We start from the raw sequence: 20,657 nt of genomic DNA, 5'->3' as shown, positions 1-20,657 counted from the left end.
CAGCAGAACTATGAAGGGAATAATAAATGCAGCAAACTATTTGCGAGGAAATTGAGGCGTAGAATTAACAAGACACATATTTTAAAAATTAATGACACTAATGGGAAAGAACATACATCCTCCGAAAAAATTGCTGAGGCGTTCCGCACATACTATGAGAAATTATACAACCTGCAGGAACACTCCCTAGACGGAATAGACAAATTTTTAGATAGCTTAAACCTGCCAGAAATAGAGGAGGAAGATAGGGCACAATTAAATGAACCCTTCACGATAAATGAAATAATTTTTTTTATCAAAGACTTCCCAAATGAGAGAGCCCCAGGCCCAGACGGCTTCACAATATACTACTATAAAAAATACGTAGACACCCTTACCCCACACCTGCTTAATGTGTTCCAGCATATAGCAGAAAATAACCCCCCCCTAGATGAATCATTGAAAGCGCACATAGTTGTACTGCCTAAGCCAGGTAAAAAAACAGATAGAGTAGAGAACTTCAGACCTATCTCGCTACTCAACAATGATATCAAGATCTATGCCAAATTGTTATCCAATAGATTAAACTCCGTTATACCCCGGATAATTGATAAGGACCAGGTGGGATTTGTGATAAACAGAGAGGCAAGAGACAATACAGTGAGGGCAGTGGATTTGATAGATCACGCAGTGTCAGGGGGCGTGCCACTGGTTCTGATCTCCACGGACGCGGAGAAAGCTTTCGACCGCGTCCAGTGGAGATTCCTTGAGGCAGTCCTGGGAAAGTTCGGTATGGGGACCTCATTTATAGCAAAAATTATGACCCTGTATCACTCCCCCACCGCACAGGTCCGAGTGAACGGCATATTGTCTAAGCCATTCCAGATAAATAATGGTACGAGACAGGGGTGCCCCCTGTCTCCACTGCTATTTGCCTGTGTAGTAGAAGCCTTAGCGGTAAAAATTAGAAATGACACAAATATTGAAGGAGTCAGAATTAGAGAGTCCGATTACAAAATAATGCTATATGCGGATGACATATTATTCACCCTCACAAATCCAATTGACTCGATACCTTTAATAATGCACCACCTGAGAGAATTCCAGTCCGCGTCAAACTTCTTAATCAATCAGTCAAAATCAGAGATACTTAATATCTCTCTACCCCAGACACAACTTATACAGCTGAAACAAATTTGCCCCTTCAAATGACAGGATAAATATATAAAATATCTAGGGATTTACCTCGCGAACAACATCCACAACCTTTTTCAAATCAATTACATCCCTTTGCAGCGTAAGATAATAGCTGATCTCTCCTCTTGGAGATCTCTACATACCTCCTGGTTAGGAAGAATAAATATTTTCAAAATGAACGTACTACCACAAATTTTATATGTATTACAGGCTCTACCTATTACCCTACCACTTTACTTCCTCCCCTCACTGCAATCAAAAATATTAGAATTTGTATGGGATAAGAAAAGCGCCCGAATAAATACAAATATCATGTGTACACCACTCCTGAGCGGGGGACTTGGGGTACCAGACCTAGTCAAATACAGATATGCCATCCACCTACAGAGGATTTTAGATTGGTCATATAACTACCAAAATAAAAGGTGGGTTCAAATCGAACATGAAGTTGCAAATATAAAACACCTAGGGGCACAGTGTTGGCTTACCCCAGGGGGGCGGATCAGGGATAATAAATTTAACTTGACGTGTACTGAGACTTTCAGGATCTGGGACAGGGTACTAATGAAATTCCCACACATCTCTTCTACCAGCTCCCCCCCTAACACCATTACTGGAAAATAAAGAGTTTGCCCCAGGGGTGGGTTTACCATTTCACGCCCCGGACATGACAAATAGAACGGTGCAGGTGATTCAGTTGGGGAACGAGACTAGAATGCACACAAGAGGGGAATTAATAGAAGGGGGTCTTCTGATCTTTAAAAACTGGCTGTTCCATCATCAATGCACTTCGTACATCTTTAAACATGGGGACAGGAAAAATCTGATTAGACCCAAGACACAATTTGAGATAATGTGCTCCTCAGCGAAACCAATACACCACTCACTATCCCTAATATATAAATTACTACAAATACAACCCCCAGGACATATACCCTACTATCTGGAGAGATGGAATGCGGAACTAGGCATTGACATCAGCTATAGGGAGATTAACACCATCCTACATAATATCCCAAAGTCCTCAGTTTCAGCCAACATCATAGAACTAAACTTAAAAATATTACATAGATGGTACATGACCCCTGTCAGGGTACATAATCTCTTCAACACACAAAGTACAACATGTTGGAGCTGTGGTCTAGACAGGGGGACTATGTCACACATATGGTGGTCCTGCACCAATATAGCCCCAGTATGGGAAAAGATAGCAGCAGAAGCCTCCAAGGTACTGGGTAGAGAACTACCAACTGACCCCAAGTTATGGCTTTTCCTCTGCACACCTAACAGGTTCACAACAGCACAAAGAAAGATGCTACACATTCTGAGCAGTGGTATGAAAATCTTAATGGCACAGAAGTGGAAGTCACGAGAGGTTCCTACCATAGCGCAGTGGGTCCACAAATGTAGTGACATTGTAAGACTGGAGGAATATCACTACATTAAGATCAAATGTATAAATATGTATGTCCAGATACAGTTGATGTGGGACGAGTATGTGAGACAGAAATTTATGTTCCAAGGGTCAGATAGTGGGATAATTAACCCCTGAGAGCTAACCAGCAGTTTTTCTTTGTGTCAGTTTTTTTTTTTGTTTTCATTTGCTTTTATTGATGTTCTTCTTTGTTTTAATGTTATATGTATAACCACGTAAGGAAAGGCATCTAATGTATGATCTCCATTGGTTCACTCTGTTGTAATAATACATGTGACAACTGTATATTAGATTTATGTATTTGAACAATGGATGTTATTGCACTAAAAAAAATAAAAAAAAAAAAAAAAAAGGGTAGAAAAATGTAGAGTATACCGTCCCTTTAAAGCTGTGCTGGAAATAACTACATTTCTCCAACATAGGTGTGTCCGGTCCACGGCGTCATCCTTACTTGTGGGATATTCTCTTCCCCAACAGGAAATGGCAAAGAGCCCAGCAAAGCTGGTCACATGATCCCTCCTAGGCTCCGCCTACCCCAGTCATTCTCTTTGCCGTTGTACAGGCAACATCTCCACGGAGATGGCTTAGAGTTTTTTAGTGTTTAACTGTAGTTTTTCATTATTCAATCAAGAGTTTGTTATTTTCAAATAGTGCTGGTACGTACTATTTACTCAGAAACAGAAAAGAGATGAAGAATTCTGTTTGTATGAGGAAAATGATTTTAGCAACCGTAACTAAAATCCATGGCTGTTCCACACAGGACTGTTGAGAGCATTAACTTCAGTTGGGGGAACAGTTTGCAGTCCTTTGCTGCTTGAGGTATGACACATTCTAACAAGACGATGTAATGCTGGAAGCTGTCATTTTCCCTATGGGATCCGGTAAGCCATGTTTATTACGATTGTAAATAAGGGCTTCACAAGGGCTTATTTAGACTGTAGACATTTTTTGGGCTAAATCGATTGATATTAACACTTATTTAGCCTTGAGGAATCATTTATTCTGGGTATTTTGATATAATTATATCGGCAGGCACTGTTTTAGACACCTTATTCTTTAGGGGCTTTCCCAAAGCATAGGCAGAGTCTCATTTTCGCGCCGGTGTTGCGCACTTGTTTTTGAGAGGCATGGCATGCAGTCGCATGTGAGAGGAGCTCTGATACTGATAAAAGACTTCTGAAGGCATCATTTGGTATCGTATTCCCCTTGGGTTTGGTTGGGTCTCAGCAAAGCAGATACCAGGGACTGTAAAGGGGTTAAAGCTTAAAACGGCTCCGGTTCCGTTATTTTAAGGGTTAAAGCTTCCAAAATTGGTGTGCAATATTTTCAAGGCTTTAAGACACTGTGGTGAAAGTTTGGTGAATTTTGAACAATTCCTTCATGTTTTTTCGCAATTGCAGTAATAAAGTGTGTTCAGTTTAAAATTTAAAGTGACAGTAACGGTTTTATTTCAAAACGTTTTTTGTACTTTCTTATCAAGTTTATGCCTGTTTAACATGTCTGAACTACCAGATAGACTGTGTTCTGAATGTGGGGAAGCCAGAATTCCTATTCATTTAAATAAATGTGATTTATGTGATAATGACAATGATGCCCAAGATGATTCCTCAAGTGAGGGGAGTAAGCATGGTACTGCATCATTCCCTCCTTCGTCTACACGAGTCTTGCCCACTCAGGAGGCCCCTAGTACATCTAGCGCGCCAATACTCCTTACTATGCAACAATTAACGGCTGTAATGGATAATTCTGTCAAAAACATTTTAGCCAAAATGAACCCTTGTCAGCGTAAGCGTGGATGCTCTGTTTTAGTTACTGAAGAGCATGACGACGCTGATATTAATATCTCTGAAGGGCCCCTAACCCAATCTGAGGGAGCCAGGGAGGTTTTGTCTGAGGGAGAAATTACTGATTTAGGGAACATTTCTCAGCAGGCTGAATCTGATGTGATTACTTTTAAATTTAAATTGGAACATCTCCGCATTTTGCTTAAGGAGGTATTATCCACTCTGGATGATTGTGAAAATTTGGTCATCCCAGAGAAACTATGTAAAATGGACAAGTTCCTAGAGGTGCCGGGGCTCCCAGAAGCTTTTCCTATACCCAAGCGGGTGGCGGACATTGTTAATATAGAATGGGAAAGGCCCGGTATTCCTTTCGTCCCTCCCCCCATATTTAAAAAATTGTTTCCTATGGTCGACCCCAGAAAGGACTTATGGCAGTCAGTCCCCAAGGTCGAGGGAGCGGTTTCTACTTTAAACAAACGCACCACTATTCCCATAGAGGATAGTTGTGCTTTCAAAGATCCTATGGATAAAAAATTAGAAGGTTTGCTTAAAAAGATGTTTGTTCAGCAGGGTTACCTTCTACAACCCATTTCATGCATTGTCCCTGTCACTACAGCCGCATATTTCTGGTTTGATGAACTGATTAAGGTGCTCGATAGTGACTCTCCTCCTTATGAGGAGATTATGGACAGAGTCAATGCTCTCAAATTGGCTAATTCTTTCACTCTAGACGCCTCTTTGCAATTGGCTAAGTTAGCGGCTAAGAATTCTGGGTTTGCTATTGTGGCGCGCAGAGCGCTTTGGTTGAAATCTTGGTCGGCTGATGCGTCTTCCAAGAACAAGCTACTAAACATTCCTTTCAAGGGGAAAACGCTGTTTGGTCCTGACTTGAAAGAGATTATCTCTGATATCACTGGGGGTAAGGGCCATGCCCTTCCTCAGGATCGGCCTTTCAAGGCAAAAAATAGACCTAATTTTCGTCCCTTTCGTAAAAACGGACCAGCCCAAGGTGCTACGTCCTCTAAGCAAGAGGGTAATACTTCTCAGGCCAAGCCAGCTTGGAGACCAATGCAAGGCTGGAACAAGGGAAAGCAGGCAAAGAAACCTGCCACTGCTACCAAGACAGCATGAAATATCGGCCCCCGATCCGGGACCGGATCTGGTGGGGGGCAGACTCTCTCTCTTCGCTCAGGCTTGGGCAAGAGATGTTCTGGATCCTTGGGCGCTAGAAATAGTCTCCCAGGGTTATCTTCTGGAATTCAAGGGACTTCCCCCAAGGGGAAGGTTCCACAGGTCTCAGTTGTCTTCAGACCACATAAAAAGACAGGCGTTCTTACATTGTGTAGAAGACCTGTTAAAAATGGGAGTGATTCATCCTGTTCCATTGAGAGAACAAGGGATGGGGTTCTACTCCAATCTGTTCATAGTTCCCAAAAAAGAGGGAACGTTCAGACCAATCCTAGATCTCAAGATCTTAAACAAATTTCTCAAGGTCCCATCTTTCAAGATGGAAACCATTCGAACTATCCTTCCTTCCATCCAGGAAGGTCAATTCATGACCACGGTGGATTTAAAGGATGCGTATCTACATATTCCTATCCACAAGGAACATCATCGGTTCCTAAGGTTTGCATTCCTGGACAAACATTACCAGTTCGTGGCGCTTCCTTTCGAATTAGCCACTGCTCCAAGGATTTTCACAAAGGTACTAGGGTCCCTTCTAGCTGTGCTAAGACCAAGGGGCATTGCAGTTGTACCTTACCTGGACGACATTCTGATTCAAGCGTCGTCCCTCCCTCGAGCAAAGGCTCACACGGACATCGTCCTGGCCTTTCTCAGATCGCACGGCTGGAAAGTGAACGTGGAAAAGAGTTCTCTATCCCCGTCAACAAGGGTTCCCTTCTTGGGAACAATTATAGACTCCTCAGAAATGAGGATTTTTCTAACAGAGGCCAGAAAGACAAAGCTTCTGGACTCTTGTCGAATACTTCATTCCGTTCCTCTTCCTTCCGTAGCTCAGTGCATGGAAGTGATCGGGTTGATGGTAGCGACAATGGACATAGTTCCTTTTGCGCGCATTCATCTAAGACCATTACAACTGTGCATGCTCAGTCAGTGGAATGGGGACTATACAGACTTGTCTCCAAAGATACAAGTAAATCAGAGGACCAGAGACTCACTCCGTTGGTGGCTGTCCCTGGACAACCTGTCACGAGGGATGACATTCCACAGACCAGAGTGGGTCATTGTCACGACCGACGCCAGTCTGATGGGCTGGGGCGCGGTCTGGGGATCCCTGAAAGCTCAGGGTCTTTGGTCTCGGGAAGAATCTCTTCTACCGATAAATATTCTGGAACTGAGAGCGATATTCAATGCTCTCAAGGCTTGGCCTCAGCTAGCGAGGACCAAGTTCATACGGTTTCAATCAGACAACATGACGACTGTTGCGTACATCAACCATCAGGGGGGAACAAGGAGTTCCCTAGCGATGGAAGAAGTGACCAAGATTATTCTATGGGCGGAGTCTCACTCCTGCCACCTGTCTGCTATCCACATCCCGGGAGTGGAAAATTGGGAAGCGGATTTTCTGAGTCGTCAGACATTGCATCCGGGGGAGTGGGAACTCCATCCGGAAATCTTTGCCCAAGTCACTCAACTTTGGGGCATTCCAGACATGGATCTGATGGCCTCTCGTCAGAACTTCAAAGTTCCTTGCTACGGGTCCAGATCCAGGGATCCCAAGGCGGCTCTAGTGGATGCACTAGTAGCACCTTGGACCTTCAAACTAGCTTATGTGTTCCCGCCGTTTCCTCTCATCCCCAGGCTGGTAGCCAGGATCAATCAGGAGAGGGCGTCGGTGATCTTGATAGCTCCTGCGTGGCCACGCAGGACTTGGTATGCAGATCTGGTGAATATGTCATCGGCTCCACCTTGGAAGCTACCTTTGAGACGAGACCTTCTTGTTCAGGGTCCGTTCGAACATCCGAATCTGGTTTCACTCCAGCTGACTGCTTGGAGATTGAACGCTTGATTTTATCGAAGCGAGGTTTCTCAGATTCTGTTATCGATACTCTTGTTCAGGCCAGAAAGCCTGTAACTAGAAAGATTTACCACAAAATTTGGAAAAAATATATCTGTTGGTGTGAATCTAAAGGATTCCCTTGGGACAAGGTTAAGATTCCTAGGATTCTATCCTTCCTTCAAGAAGGATTGGAAAAAGGATTATCGGCAAGTTCCCTGAAGGGACAGATTTCTGCCTTGTCGGTGTTACTTCACAAAAAACTGGCAGCTGTGCCAGATGTTCAAGCCTTTGTTCAGGCTCTGGTTAGAATCAAGCCTGTTTACAAACCTTTGACTCCTCCTTGGAGTCTCAATCTAGTTCTTTCAGTTCTTCAGGGGGTTCCGTTTGAACCCTTACATTCCGTTGATATTAAGTTATTATCTTGGAAAGTTTTGTTTTTAGTTGCAATTTCTTCTGCTAGAAGAGTTTCAGAATTATCTGCTCTGCAGTGTTCTCCTCCTTATCTGGTGTTCCATGCAGATAAGGTGGTTTTACGTACTAAACCTGGTTTTCTTCCAAAAGTTGTTTCTAACAAAAACATTAACCAGGAGATTATCGTACCTTCTCTGTGTCCGAAACCAGTTTCAAAGAAGGAACGCTTGTTGCACAATTTGGATGTTGTTCGCGCTCTAAAATTCTATTTAGATGCTACAAAGGATTTTAGACAAACATCTTCCCTGTTTGTTGTTTATTCAGGTAAAAGGAGAGGTCAAAAAGCAACTTCTACCTCTCTCTCTTTTTGGATTAAAAGCATCATCAGATTGGCTTACGAGACTGCCGGACGGCAGCCTCCCGAAAGAATCACGGCTCATTCCACTAGGGCTGTGGCTTCCACATGGGCCTTCAAGAACGAGGCTTCTGTTGATCAGATATGTAGGGCAGCGACTTGGTCTTCACTGCACACTTTTACCAAATTTTACAAGTTTGATACTTTTGCTTCTTCTGAGGCTATTTTTGGGAGAAAGGTTTTGCAAGCCGTGGTGCCTTCCATTTAGGTGACCTGATTTGCTCCCTCCCTTCATCCGTGTCCTAAAGCTTTGGTATTGGTTCCCACAAGTAAGGATGACGCCGTGGACCGGACACACCTATGTTGGAGAAAACAGAATTTATGTTTACCTGATAAATTTCTTTCTCCAACGGTGTGTCCGGTCCACGGCCCGCCCTGGTTTTTTAATCAGGTCTGATAATTTATTTTCTTTAACTACAGTCACCACGGTACCATATGGTTTCTCCTATGCTATTATTCCTCCTTAACGTCGGTCGAATGACTGGGGTAGGCGGAGCCTAGGAGGGATCATGTGACCAGCTTTGCTGGGCTCTTTGCCATTTCCTGTTGGGGAAGAGAATATCCCACAAGTAAGGATGACGCCGTGGACCGGACACACCGTTGGAGAAAGAAATTTATCAGGTAAACATAAATTCTGTTTTTTGTATACTACAGTTTTACAGTTCAAGTCTGTGCAGTTTTTATATTTAAAGGTACCATAAAGTCAAAATTAAACATTTGGCATCCTTTGTTGAAGAGTAAACCTAGGTAGGCTATTAGGCGCTTAGTAGCTTGCACGTATCGTTAGCAGTGTATGGCAGCAATATTTATAACATTATTGTAGCTTTACACAATGTTGCAAACAGTGGTGCCAGATAGCTAAAGACACCGGCACGCTCCTCACCTAGAGTTACTCTTAACAAAGGAAACTAAGAGAACTAAGCAACATTAATAATAGAAGTACATTGGAAAGTTGTTTAAAATGTGATACTCTGTTTAGTCAATTTAAGTTTAATTTTAAAAGCTGGCTAAATTATTTTGTTCCTAATGTTACACAAATATTGCTTTGTAGGAAGACGTTTTGAGAAAAAGAAAAATTCCAGTAGCCAGTTCCGTGGTCAAAGTTAGACGGTTTGATAATGAAGAGGAGGAGGAGGATGAAGATGAAGACTATTTATCTCGGACTGCAGGAATCTCCAGCAGCGTGTCTGTGCCAGCCAGACCAGAAAGAAGGTAAATACCACTCGCTCGGGTTGTATTTCTTTATTGCATGTACTGGAGCCATTTTACGCAATGGCTAAATAAATGGCCAAAATGTGGTCACTTCTCATTGATCCTCTCATCCCAAGCTCATGGGCATTAGTATGGAGTTGCTTCTTTGCTGAGACAATAGAGGTGGGCAGTACTACGTTCTTACTGTAGAAGGGGGGTTACCATACTGATCGAAAGAAGGGGGAGCCCCCATTTTATCATTCAGTATAAAGCTTTATACATGTGTATACATTTTTTTTTTTTTTTTAAAGTTTTATTTCATCAGGAAACTGTAGCTGAACAGTAGAAATATTTGATATAAAATGTGACTTCTCTCAATTTTTATACAGTGGTTGTAAATTTGCAATAATAGAACGGTACATCTAAGTGATTTTCACAGCTTATATTATCAAGGAATTTGGTAAAAAATATCTGTTACTCGGCTAAGGAAATGCTACAACTGAGAGCTTGCTTCCATTGAGCTGTTAAAAATGGAGCCGTAAGCTACCCTAGCTATCATCTTAAGGAGGAGATACTTAGAAACCATGTACTTAGAGGTAAACCTAAAGGGAAAGAGAGGATGGTCTTTGTGTCCCAATATAACCCTATGAATAATCAGATTTCTGGTATTATTCGCAAACACTGGCGTGTACTAAGTGAATGTAATGAGGGTATTGAAATACTAAAATCTCCACCTTTTGATGGCGCATAGAAGAGTAAAGAATTTGTGGGACCATCTAGTGAGGACAGACATAGGGCCTAGCAAAAGTAGAAGACAAACATATCTCATCACTAAGAAAACAGGTAGCTTCCCCTGCCTTAACTGTATGAGCCGTAATTCCATAATAAAAGGGGAACATTTCTATCACCCATGTGAAGGAAAGATATTCAGGATAAATGGGCATTACACATGTGAGACTACATTTGTAGTCTAAGTGTCCGTGCTTCCTTGTGTATATATAGGGGAGACAACACGTAAAGTCAGGGATAGAATGAGCCAACACCGCTCTAATATTGAGTGCAACAATCGTGAAGGCCCCACTTTCCTATAATTTTTTTGAAAAAGGTCACAAAATCAGCCAACTTAAGTGGCAGATAATAGAACAGGTACTGTCCCCCAGAAATGGAATGGATAGGGAAAGGCTTCTAAAACAAAGAGAAATGTGGTGGGTCAACAAATTAGATACGTTAGTACCGAAAGGATTAAATAAAGACTATGATCTTTCAGTGTTTCTATAGACAATAGGTGAATGTAGGTTCTGTATATGTTATATTTGTGGTACATCATTGTATATTGCTTTTAATCTTTTTTTTTTTACAAATTTGGGTTAGATATTATTACAAATACTATGTGTATATATTTTGAATTTACAAAATAATCAAATTTGGGATATTAGCTGTCAAAACAAAATATTTAAAGTGTCCAGTAGATGGAGCCATTCTATAAGAAATTAACAGAATGGCGTGAACTATGAGGGTTTAAAAGGCAGTTTATTAGTCTGTTTTAACCTATGCATGATTAAGGGGTCTGTTCCCAAAACGTCGCTGTTTCTTTCTACTTTTATGTTGTAATAAAGAATTTTGGAACAGGGGTGCTGTGGACACATTGTGTGTGTGTGTGTAAGCAACTGAAGTGGCCGACAGCTAAAAGTAATTTTACGGCTCCATTTTAGTACCAGGTTTCCACTGAAAAGGTTTCTGCTTTGCGAGCAGTTGCTCTTTTCGTGTAGGTGTAAGTTAGCGTTCTGTTAACGCTTCCACCCGATGCCGAATTTCTAAAACATTAATAGGTTACTATGGTAACCCGACCTTACACTACACTCGATCACATATACGGCGCCTCAAACAAGTGCGGTGCCGTATATTTTACCTGTCGCTCGCTGTTAGAATAAAATCAAACACCTAACGCATGCGCGATATCTACCTCTCAACTGCAACCCTCCCACCGCAATAACTAATGTATTAACCCCTAATCTGCCAACCCCCATACCGCAAAGTATCTATCAGTTACTAACCCCTAAACCGCCATCCCCCCGCAATGCAAACTATTTAAACTATTAACCCCTAATCAGCCATTAACTCACATCGCAATTTACTTAATAAATCTATTAACCCTAAACTGCCAAACCCCACAGTGCAAATAACTAATCACTAAGCCCCCTAGCCTAACACCCACTAAATTAACCCCATTACATAAATTATAATAATCCTAAATTACAATTAAAATAAAAAACCTAACATTACTTTAAAAATAAAAAAACTGACTTTATTTTCTGTAATTTTAGCTTAATTTAAACTAACATCACATAAAATAATAAACCAAATTATCAAAAATAAAAAAAATTAAACCTAATCCCTATGAAAATAAAAAAGCCCCCCAAATAAAAGCACCCCCTAATCTAATGCTAAACTACCAATAGCCCTTAAAAGGGCCTTTTGTAGGGCATTGCCCTAAGTTAAACAGCTCTTTTTTACCTTTAAAAAAACAACTAAGTTTCCTCTAACAGTAAAACCTCCCCCCACCCAACAACCCCCCCCCCCCAAAAAAAAAAAAAACTAACACTAAAAAATCCTAAATTACCCTTTGCCCCTAAAGGGGCATTTTTATGGGCATTGCCCTTTAAAAGGGCATTCTGCTCTTTTACTGCCCTTAAACGGGCATTCAGCTCTTTTACAGCACCCAAATCCCTAATCTAAAAAAAAAAAAATGAAAAAAAAAGGCCCAACTGTAACCAGATAGGTACTCACGGTTCCTGAAGTCCGACAGTGAAATCTTCTTCCCATCGGTGACCTCTTCTATCTTCATCCAGGACTGCGGAACTGAAGACCGTGGAGCCATGGAGCGTGGAGGATCCTCTTTGTACGATCGCTGCCGTACACTAAATAGTTAATTCATGGTACGCAATTAAATATGGTGTCCCTTGCATTCCTATTGGCTGATTTGATTCTTCAAATTCAAATCAGCCAATAGGATGAAAGCTACGGAAATCCTATTGGCTGATTTGAATTTGAAGAATCAAATCAGCCAATAGGAATGCAAGGGATGCCATATTTCATCGCGTACCTTGAATTCAGTGTACGGCGGTGATCGTATGAAGATGATCCTCCACGCTCCATGGCTCCGCGGTCGTCGGTCTTCAGTTCCGTGGTCCTGGCTGAAGATAGAAGAGGTCACCGCTTGGAAGAAAACTTCACCGCCGGACTTCAGGAACCGTGAGTACCTATCTGGGGGTTACAGTTAGGCTTTTTATTTTTTTAGATTAGGGATTTGGGCGCTGTAAAAAAGCTGAATGCCCTTCAAATGCCCCTTTAAGGGCAATGGGTAGTTTTAGGATTTTTTAGTGTTAGCTTTTTTTATTTTTTGGGGGTTTGGTGGGTGGGTGGTTTTACTGTTAGGGGGAACTTAGTTTTTTTTAAAGGTAAAAGAGCTGTTTAACTTAGGGCAATGCCCTACAAAAGGCCCTTTTAAGGGCTATTGGTATTTTAGTATTAGATTAGCGGGTGTTTTTATTTGGGGGGGGGTATTTTCATAGGGATTAGGTTTAATTTTTTTATTTTTGATAATTTTGTTTATTTTATATAATGTTAGACTTTTATTTTCTGTAATTTTAGCTTAATTTAAACTTTATTTTTAAAGTAATGTTATTTTTTTTATTTTAATTGTAATTTAGGATTATTTTAATTTATGTAATGGGGTTAATTTAGGGGGCGTTAGGTTAGGGGGCTTAGTGATTAGTTATTTGCGTTGTGGTGTTTGGCGGTTTAGGGGTTAATAGATTTATTAGGTTGCGATGTGGGTTAATGGCGGATTAGGGGTTAATAGTTTAAATAGTTTGTGCTGTGGGGCATTGCAAATTAGGGGTTAATAGTTTAAATAGTTTGTGTTGTGGAGCATTGCGAATTAGGGGTTAATAGTTTAAATAGCATGTTTGCGTTGTGGGGCATGGCGGTTTAGAGGTAAATAAATTTATTATAAGTTGCGATGTTGGGGGATGGCGGATAGAGGGGTTTTGACGTGTCAGGTTAGATTTCAATGGGAAAAATGTCTCGAAGAGCACCTTTTTCCTGTTTTACACCTAGTTGAGCTGGGTGTTATTTTTGTTAGTGTATCGGCAGCCTCCGACAGTGTAGTAACGGTTTGCGCGGGCATTGGAAACCGGGTATAATTTTAAGATTAGCAGCTTCCTATACTTTGTATGGGACACAATAATGTTTTCGGCAGCCGGAGTCCGGTTGCCGAAATTGTGTTTTAACGGGCCGCTGGAAGCAGTCGGTGAACAATATTGCTTCCAACAGCATATTTATTGGTTTGCGAGTGCACTCTAACGGAATTACGGCTCAGTAGAAACGAGCTCTCTGTCTACAAATAAACTATAATAATAATTTTTCATTGTTTCAGTAGAGTGCCAACAGATTCATTGCTATCAAATTGAGTATGATATACAAAAGGTAACATTTGTCTGAGTCAATGTATGAACCATATAAATAGGTAGAGGGCATTGCCAACAATTGCAATTTGACCCATAGATGTAACTTTCTTTAAATGACCTAAATCTATCCAGTATATCCTAATATATAAAACTGACTTGCACGGATGTCATTTATGTATTTAAATAGAATAAATCCCCTAGTAATAATAATACTATGCATGTGCAGAAGGTACAATGGCATGCCTTTTTTTTTTTTTTTTTTTTTTGAGGGAACATTCACAGGAACACTTCAGTCTCTTCCCCCTTGCCAACAATAAGTTTCTTATTGACTTTAAAGGGACGTAATAATGCAATAAAAAAATTTGTTTTTATTAGACAGATGCTGGCAAAAATGTATGTTAATTATACTTAAAAATGCCATTATGGTTTCTTACAGCCCTTGAAGCCAGCAAGAATATTGTGAATATTGAAGAGAAAGCTATATTTTTTTTTTAGTCGTGAGATAATGTGTTTGTATATGGAAATGTGCAAATTCAGACATAAAGGGGTCGATCACAATCAAATGATTTATCTACAAAAATCCCCATAGACTTTAATTGTGCGTTTTTTTTTTTTGTTTTTTTTTTAATTTTTAAAAAGTTTTTATTTGAAAATTGGCACATACATAAAGAACCCAACATCTCATCAGGTATAAACAAATACATGAAGAATATCACTTTTATATCTAGAGTCCATCTTTCAAAAGTCTCTGAAGCTGATTCGGGTGTGTCAAAACTATATGAACAAAACATTCAAACGTTCTCTCTTAATTCGGGCACATAGTTTAGAAATAGTTCTGTTTTGCATCAGCGTCCTTTCTTTATGCCCTCAAAATCAAAGTTTGAATATATCCATGTATAATTTCCATGTACTTATCAGAACTAATTAGCAATAATGTTAGGTCTCTATCGTGACAAGAATATTTAAATAGAAAGGAAAAAAAAGGACAAAAAGAAAAAAAGGAAGCAAACACACAGAATCAACAAATAACAAAGACTATTAACTCGTATGATCAACAATTACAATACTTTCTAATATATGTTTCAACTATGCCCGGGGCAGCTCGGAGGCCCATGTCTTATGACTCTTCTCTATTTAGATTACCAGCTTGTATAACTTACCGCTATTTATTAACTACCCAATGATCACAGGACACTAGAATGAGATCTAAAGGGGAGCTGTGTATTTTAAAGCCCTTGTCTAAAACACTAATTGTCTGTTGTCTGTTAAGGTATTTCAACAAATTTGTATTGTTCCCATAGGAAAACAACATCATGATATATATTTAATCTATTATGAGAGAAATAGAAGAACCGTTCCATTTTAATTATAAATTCCACTTGTTTTTTCCAATTATCAAGAGAAGGGATTTGCGGGGATTTCCATAGTCTTGGGATCAATCTTTTGGCTACATTGATCATAATCTGAATTGGAATACGTCGTAGTTTACAAGGGACGTTGGAGAGATCATTAAAAATTGCCAGATTTGGAGAAAACTCTAGCCTAAGGCCCGTAACCTTCTCCATTTCTTTATAGATATCTCTCCAGAACTGACGTATGTGTACACAATCCCACCAGATATGATACATATTGCCCTCTATCTCACAACCCCTCCAACACTTATTACTAGCAGACCTGAACATATGTTTCAGTCTGTTGGGAGTTAGATACCACCTCAGCAAAACCTTCAGGTTAGTTTCCAGACAGTGAGATGAGTGTGAGGATTTAGCCGTGAAGGAGAACCAACGTTTCCATTGCTGGGTGGAAATTTGCGTGTTCATCTCTTTTTCCCATCTCTGTGTGTAAATGGGTCTGGTCGGGAGGTGTATGTCTCTGATATGTTTGTAAATGGTGGATACTATTCCTGTCAATACTGGAGACGTACCTAAACATAGTGACTCAAAAGCAGTTGGTGCTCGCAAAAAGTCTGTCCTATTTTTATGTGTGGATATGTAATATCTAATCTGGTGGTAAGTATACCACGACTGGAAATAATTATAATCTTGCTCCAATAGTACCTGTCTGCTGAGTATTTTTCCATCCTTTACTAGACTATATATCGGAATTAAACTCTCCAAATTACTCGTTTCACTATGAGTCCATCTACCCCCAGGTCTGCTTTCTTCTAATTCTCTATTACATCTCAATGTAGTCAATGGTGCGTAAGGTGTGGATAACTTATCGAATCTACTTCTATAGTATAGCCAAGTGGACCAGGTCTCATTACAAATGTTATAAGGTTTGCTCATGTTCAGCAAAGTTGCTGAGATTGATGGCGCCCAGCATATTCCACTCATATGTGGTATATGTAATACTTGACTCTCTAACTGAACCAGTTTTTTGTGGGAGAACTTATTATGTCTACACCAGTCCACTACTCTACCCAGGGAAATAGCTACTTTATACCAGTGTAAATTAGGAACTCCTAGGCCGCCTCCCTCTCTGGGGGTGTAGATAGTGCTTTGTGGAAGTCTAGGTGGTCTTCTGTGCCAGATATACGAGTTTAATATTTTCTGTAAGGTATGTATATCTTTAGTTACATTCCCTATAGGCAGGGCCTGAAGAAGATATAATGCTTTTGGTAATAAAGTCATTTTAGCTGCCGAGATTCTTCCCAACCACGATATATTTTGCTTTGGTAACCATCTAGAGGTCAGAGATTGAAAATCCGTAATGAGTCTCCCATAATTTAACTTACGCAATTGACTCTCATCTGAAGTTAAATAGATGCCCAGATATTTTAATGATGCGGGATTAATTTTAAATGGGCTAATTAGTTTTATGTCTCTCATCAACTCCTCCGAAATATTAATCGGGTACACTTCAGATTTCGCTGGATTAATTAAAAAATTGGATACTTCCCTATATTTTAACAGTTCCTCTTGGGCCTCTTTTAAAGAAGCCTTCGGATTGGACAGGGTCATTAGCACATCGTCCGCAAACATAGCTAGTTTATAAGACGTGTTATTGATTTCTATACCTACAATATCTGAATTATTACGAATACGACTCGCTAGGGGTTCTAGTGACAGCACAAAAAGTAGAGGGGACAGTGGACACCCCTGTCTTGTCCCATTACGGATTTCGAAGGCATCCGACAGCTGACCATTGACTCTTACCTGTGCTGATGGGTCAGAATACAGGGCTAGAATTTGGGAAATAAATTTAGAGGGGAAGCCAAATTTAATTAGAGTGGAGTGTAAAAAGGTCCAGTCCAGTCTGTCGAACGCCTTCTCTGCATCCGTGGAGAGGAGGACAGTTGGGGTTTTAGTAGTTTTAACGTGGTCTATTAAGGTGATTACCTTGCCAACATTATCTCTAGTTTCTCTACCTTTTACGAATCCAACCTGGTCCTCGTCCAATGATTTAGGCAATAAATCATTCATTCTAGTCGCCAATATCTTGGCATATATTTTTAAATCCACATTCAATAAAGAAATAGGTCTAAAATTAGCTGGTGTTGCGGACGGTTTCCCAGGTTTAGGAATAACTGTTATATGGGCTTGGAGCATAGTATCTGGAAAACCGTCATGGTCAGAGATAGAATTGAACAAGCGCTCCAAATGTGGAATCAATTGGGACTTAAAAGTTTTATAATATCGATCAGTAAAGCCATCTGGCCCCGGGGCCTTATTAGGCTTCAAATCCATGATTGCCTTTTGAATCTCCTCTGCACTAATAGGTAATTCTAATGATTGTGCGTCCTCTTCTGATAATTTTGGGAGGACTATATCTTTCAGATATTTCGTGCATTTCTCGCTATGGGATAATGAAGGTCTATTTGTATGAATGTTATAGAGTTTATGGTAGTATTCCTGAAAATTCCTGGCTATAGATAAAGTATCCTCTATGTGAGATCCCGACTTTGCTAACAGGGAGTATATATAAGACTTATGTTGTTGTTTTTTAAGGGCTCTGGCTAGATATTTACCTGTCCAATTGCTCTCCCCATAAAACCTCTGTTGTAGGAATAACATCTTCCTCTGAGTTTCAAGTTGTAAATGTTCATTTAATGTTTCTCTTTTCTGGCTGAGTGACTGTATTACTCCCTCGTCCTTGGGATTAAGTTTCGCTAAATAATCTAATTCTGCGATCTCACTTGCTAATGATGGGTATATTTCTCTGTTTGCCCTATTCTTGCCTGCTTTGATTTTAATAAGTTCCCCTCTCATATACGCCTTATGCGCTTCCCATATGATATTTAATTTAGTATCTGGGGTAGTGTTAATTGAAAAATAGGTATTCATCTGCTTAGTGAGGTTTTCCACTCTTTGTGGATCCAACAACAATGAGTCGTCCAGCCAAAGGGGCGTAGGGGAGCAGACGGCCACTGTAGGGAGCATTCCACTAAAGAATGATCTGACCATGTAGTATGTTTTATTTCACAGTGTTTTATGTATGAGAGGGCCAAATGATCAGTGAAGATGTAATCTAGGCGGGAGTAGCTCTTATGTGGAAATGAAAAGAATGTGTAATCCCTTTTATTTGGATGCAAATAACGCCATGTATCGTGTAGCATTAGTGACTTAAGAAATTGCCAGATAGATCTAGAAACCTTTTGTGGTATAGAACTAGTATCACTTGAGCTATCTACCGCTGGATGCAGCGGGATATTCAAATCTCCTCCCATTATCAGTGGGCCTTTAGAGATGGTCATAATTTTCGGCGTAATTTGTTTAATAAAGACGTCTTGACGTAGGTTAGGGACATATAAATTAACTAGGGTTATTGGCTTGCCATAAAGCAATCCTACTATACATAAAAATCTACCCTCAGTGTCTCTATCAGTGTGGAGCACCTTAAATGGGATGGAGCTATGAATAAGAATACTAACCCCATTTATTTTTTTATGTTGGTGTACACTATGATAATGTTGGGGAAATTGAGCATAAAAATATCTCGGCGTGCTATTTTGTTTAAAATGGGTTTCCTGCAAGAAAAGAATCTTACCTCCCCTTTTGTGTAAATCTAGCAGAGCCATATTTCTTTTATTAGGAATGTTGAATCCCTTAACATTTTGGGTGAGTATATGTAACAATTGAGCTTTACCTTGTGTAGTCATCAAATTGAGTCAAGCGACACTTCAGCTGTTAACAGGTGTGTTTGTATAGTTACAAGAGCCTCACGAGCAAACCCCAGGCACAGCATCAAGAAAACAATCAGAAAAAAGATAACATTAGAACAATTTTGTTCAAAACTCATTTAACTCATTCCGTATAAGCTTATCAAACAAATACGATCAAAATCAAAGAAAATTAAAAAAAGGGGGGGAAGGTGCCATGTTAGGCCAAGCACTTGTAAAATCATTGGTATTTTGGGGGTATACCGAATTGCGGTGTATACTGATCAAACATTCTAACTTCAGATTAAATATAAAGTTATTCAACAACCCTGAATCTAAAAGGTACATATAAATAAGTACATATCTTAACTATTTCTAAAGCCTAATGGACAGTGAACATTATGAAGACTGTTAATATCTCGGTAATCTTGATGATTTCTATATTAATTCTTACCATCAAAGAAGTATATTTTCAGAACACAACGGAATGGATCGCAGACTCCCAATGTTAGTCTCTCTGGTTGCAAATAATGTCCATTCATGCTTTATGTAACTTCCTGCCTTGGAGCACTAGTATTGTTGTGTGAGGGAGTGTTCACGATGCCCTTCCGATGTGGTATCTTCTGCCACTCCGTTCTTTGAGGGAGAGGGGTTTCCCTGTTGATAAGCTTCCCTGGAGAACTTTTCGAACCCTCGGACATCTTGATCGGGTCAAGCCTCAATTCTTTGCAAACTGATGTAATCTCTTCTGGTGATTGGCAAAAAACTATTTTTCCTTTCCACTGGATCTGCAGACTAAACGGGTGACCCCACCTATAAGGTATATTTTGCTGGCGAAGCTTGGTTGTAAGTGGCCACAGTTCTCTTCTTTTCTGCAGGGTCCTTGCTGATAGATCTTCGAACAGCTGGAGGTTACTATCTCTAAATTTTACTGGGTGCTTCTGCCTTGCCTTTTTCATTAACATTTCCTTTATAGGATAGCTGGATATTTTGGTGATGACATCTCTTGGGGGTTGTCCTTCTGGTGGTTTGGAGCGTAAAGCTCTATGAATCTTATCCAAAGCGAAGGTAGAATCATCCCCCTCCTCTGTCAGAAAGGCAAATAATTCTTGAACATAGGTCTCTAATTCTTGGGGGGCCACCTCTTCTGGTATGCCCCTAATCCTGATGTTTTGATGGCGGCTCCTATTCTCTAAATCATCAACCTTGTTTTCTAATTGTAGAATAATTAAATCTTGTTGTGACATCTTTTCAGAGAAGGTGTGTAAAGATTTTCCCTGTATATCTGAGTCACCTTCCAGCTTTTCCACTCTCTGGCCAATTTCTGCAAGATCTTTCTTTATATCTGCTATTTCCTCTCGGATACACTGCTTCACCTGCTGCACTAAAGATGTAAAATCCAGTGAGTCCAGTAATGCTTTTGGTATTGTGACTGGTTGACCAATACTCTCTGTGTCAGACTCTGAAGACGTAGAATCGTTCCCTAGGCTAGGTTCTATATCAAGAGTATTCTGGCTTTGTGGAGGATCAATGCTTTTAAAAAATTTATTCACTGATGGAAGGACATTAGATTTTTTCTTCATAGGCTTATCCCCTTTGAAGCCTTTTTTGGGAGACATGGTAATAGGATTTACTTCGTATATATAATTACGG

At 40.1% G+C, this 20,657-nt stretch overlaps 1 protein-coding gene across 1 annotated transcript in view; it reads left to right on the top strand.

The window, feature by feature from the left end:
* ZC3H14 (zinc finger CCCH-type containing 14) overlaps positions 1-20,657 on the top strand; it is a 125,057-nt gene that overhangs the window by 37,604 nt on the left and 66,796 nt on the right. Inside the window, exon 7 of the mRNA XM_053697578.1 lies at positions 9,295-9,455. Within this exon, the coding sequence (XP_053553553.1) occupies positions 9,295-9,455 (161 nt within the window). The remainder of the gene's footprint in view (positions 1-9,294; positions 9,456-20,657) is intronic.

Source organism: Bombina bombina, chromosome 1 (assembly GCF_027579735.1).
Source record: "Bombina bombina isolate aBomBom1 chromosome 1, aBomBom1.pri, whole genome shotgun sequence".
In the NCBI taxonomy this organism is placed as follows: Eukaryota; Metazoa; Chordata; class Amphibia; order Anura; family Bombinatoridae; genus Bombina; species Bombina bombina.
This window is presented reverse-complemented; position numbering and strand designations above follow the sequence as displayed.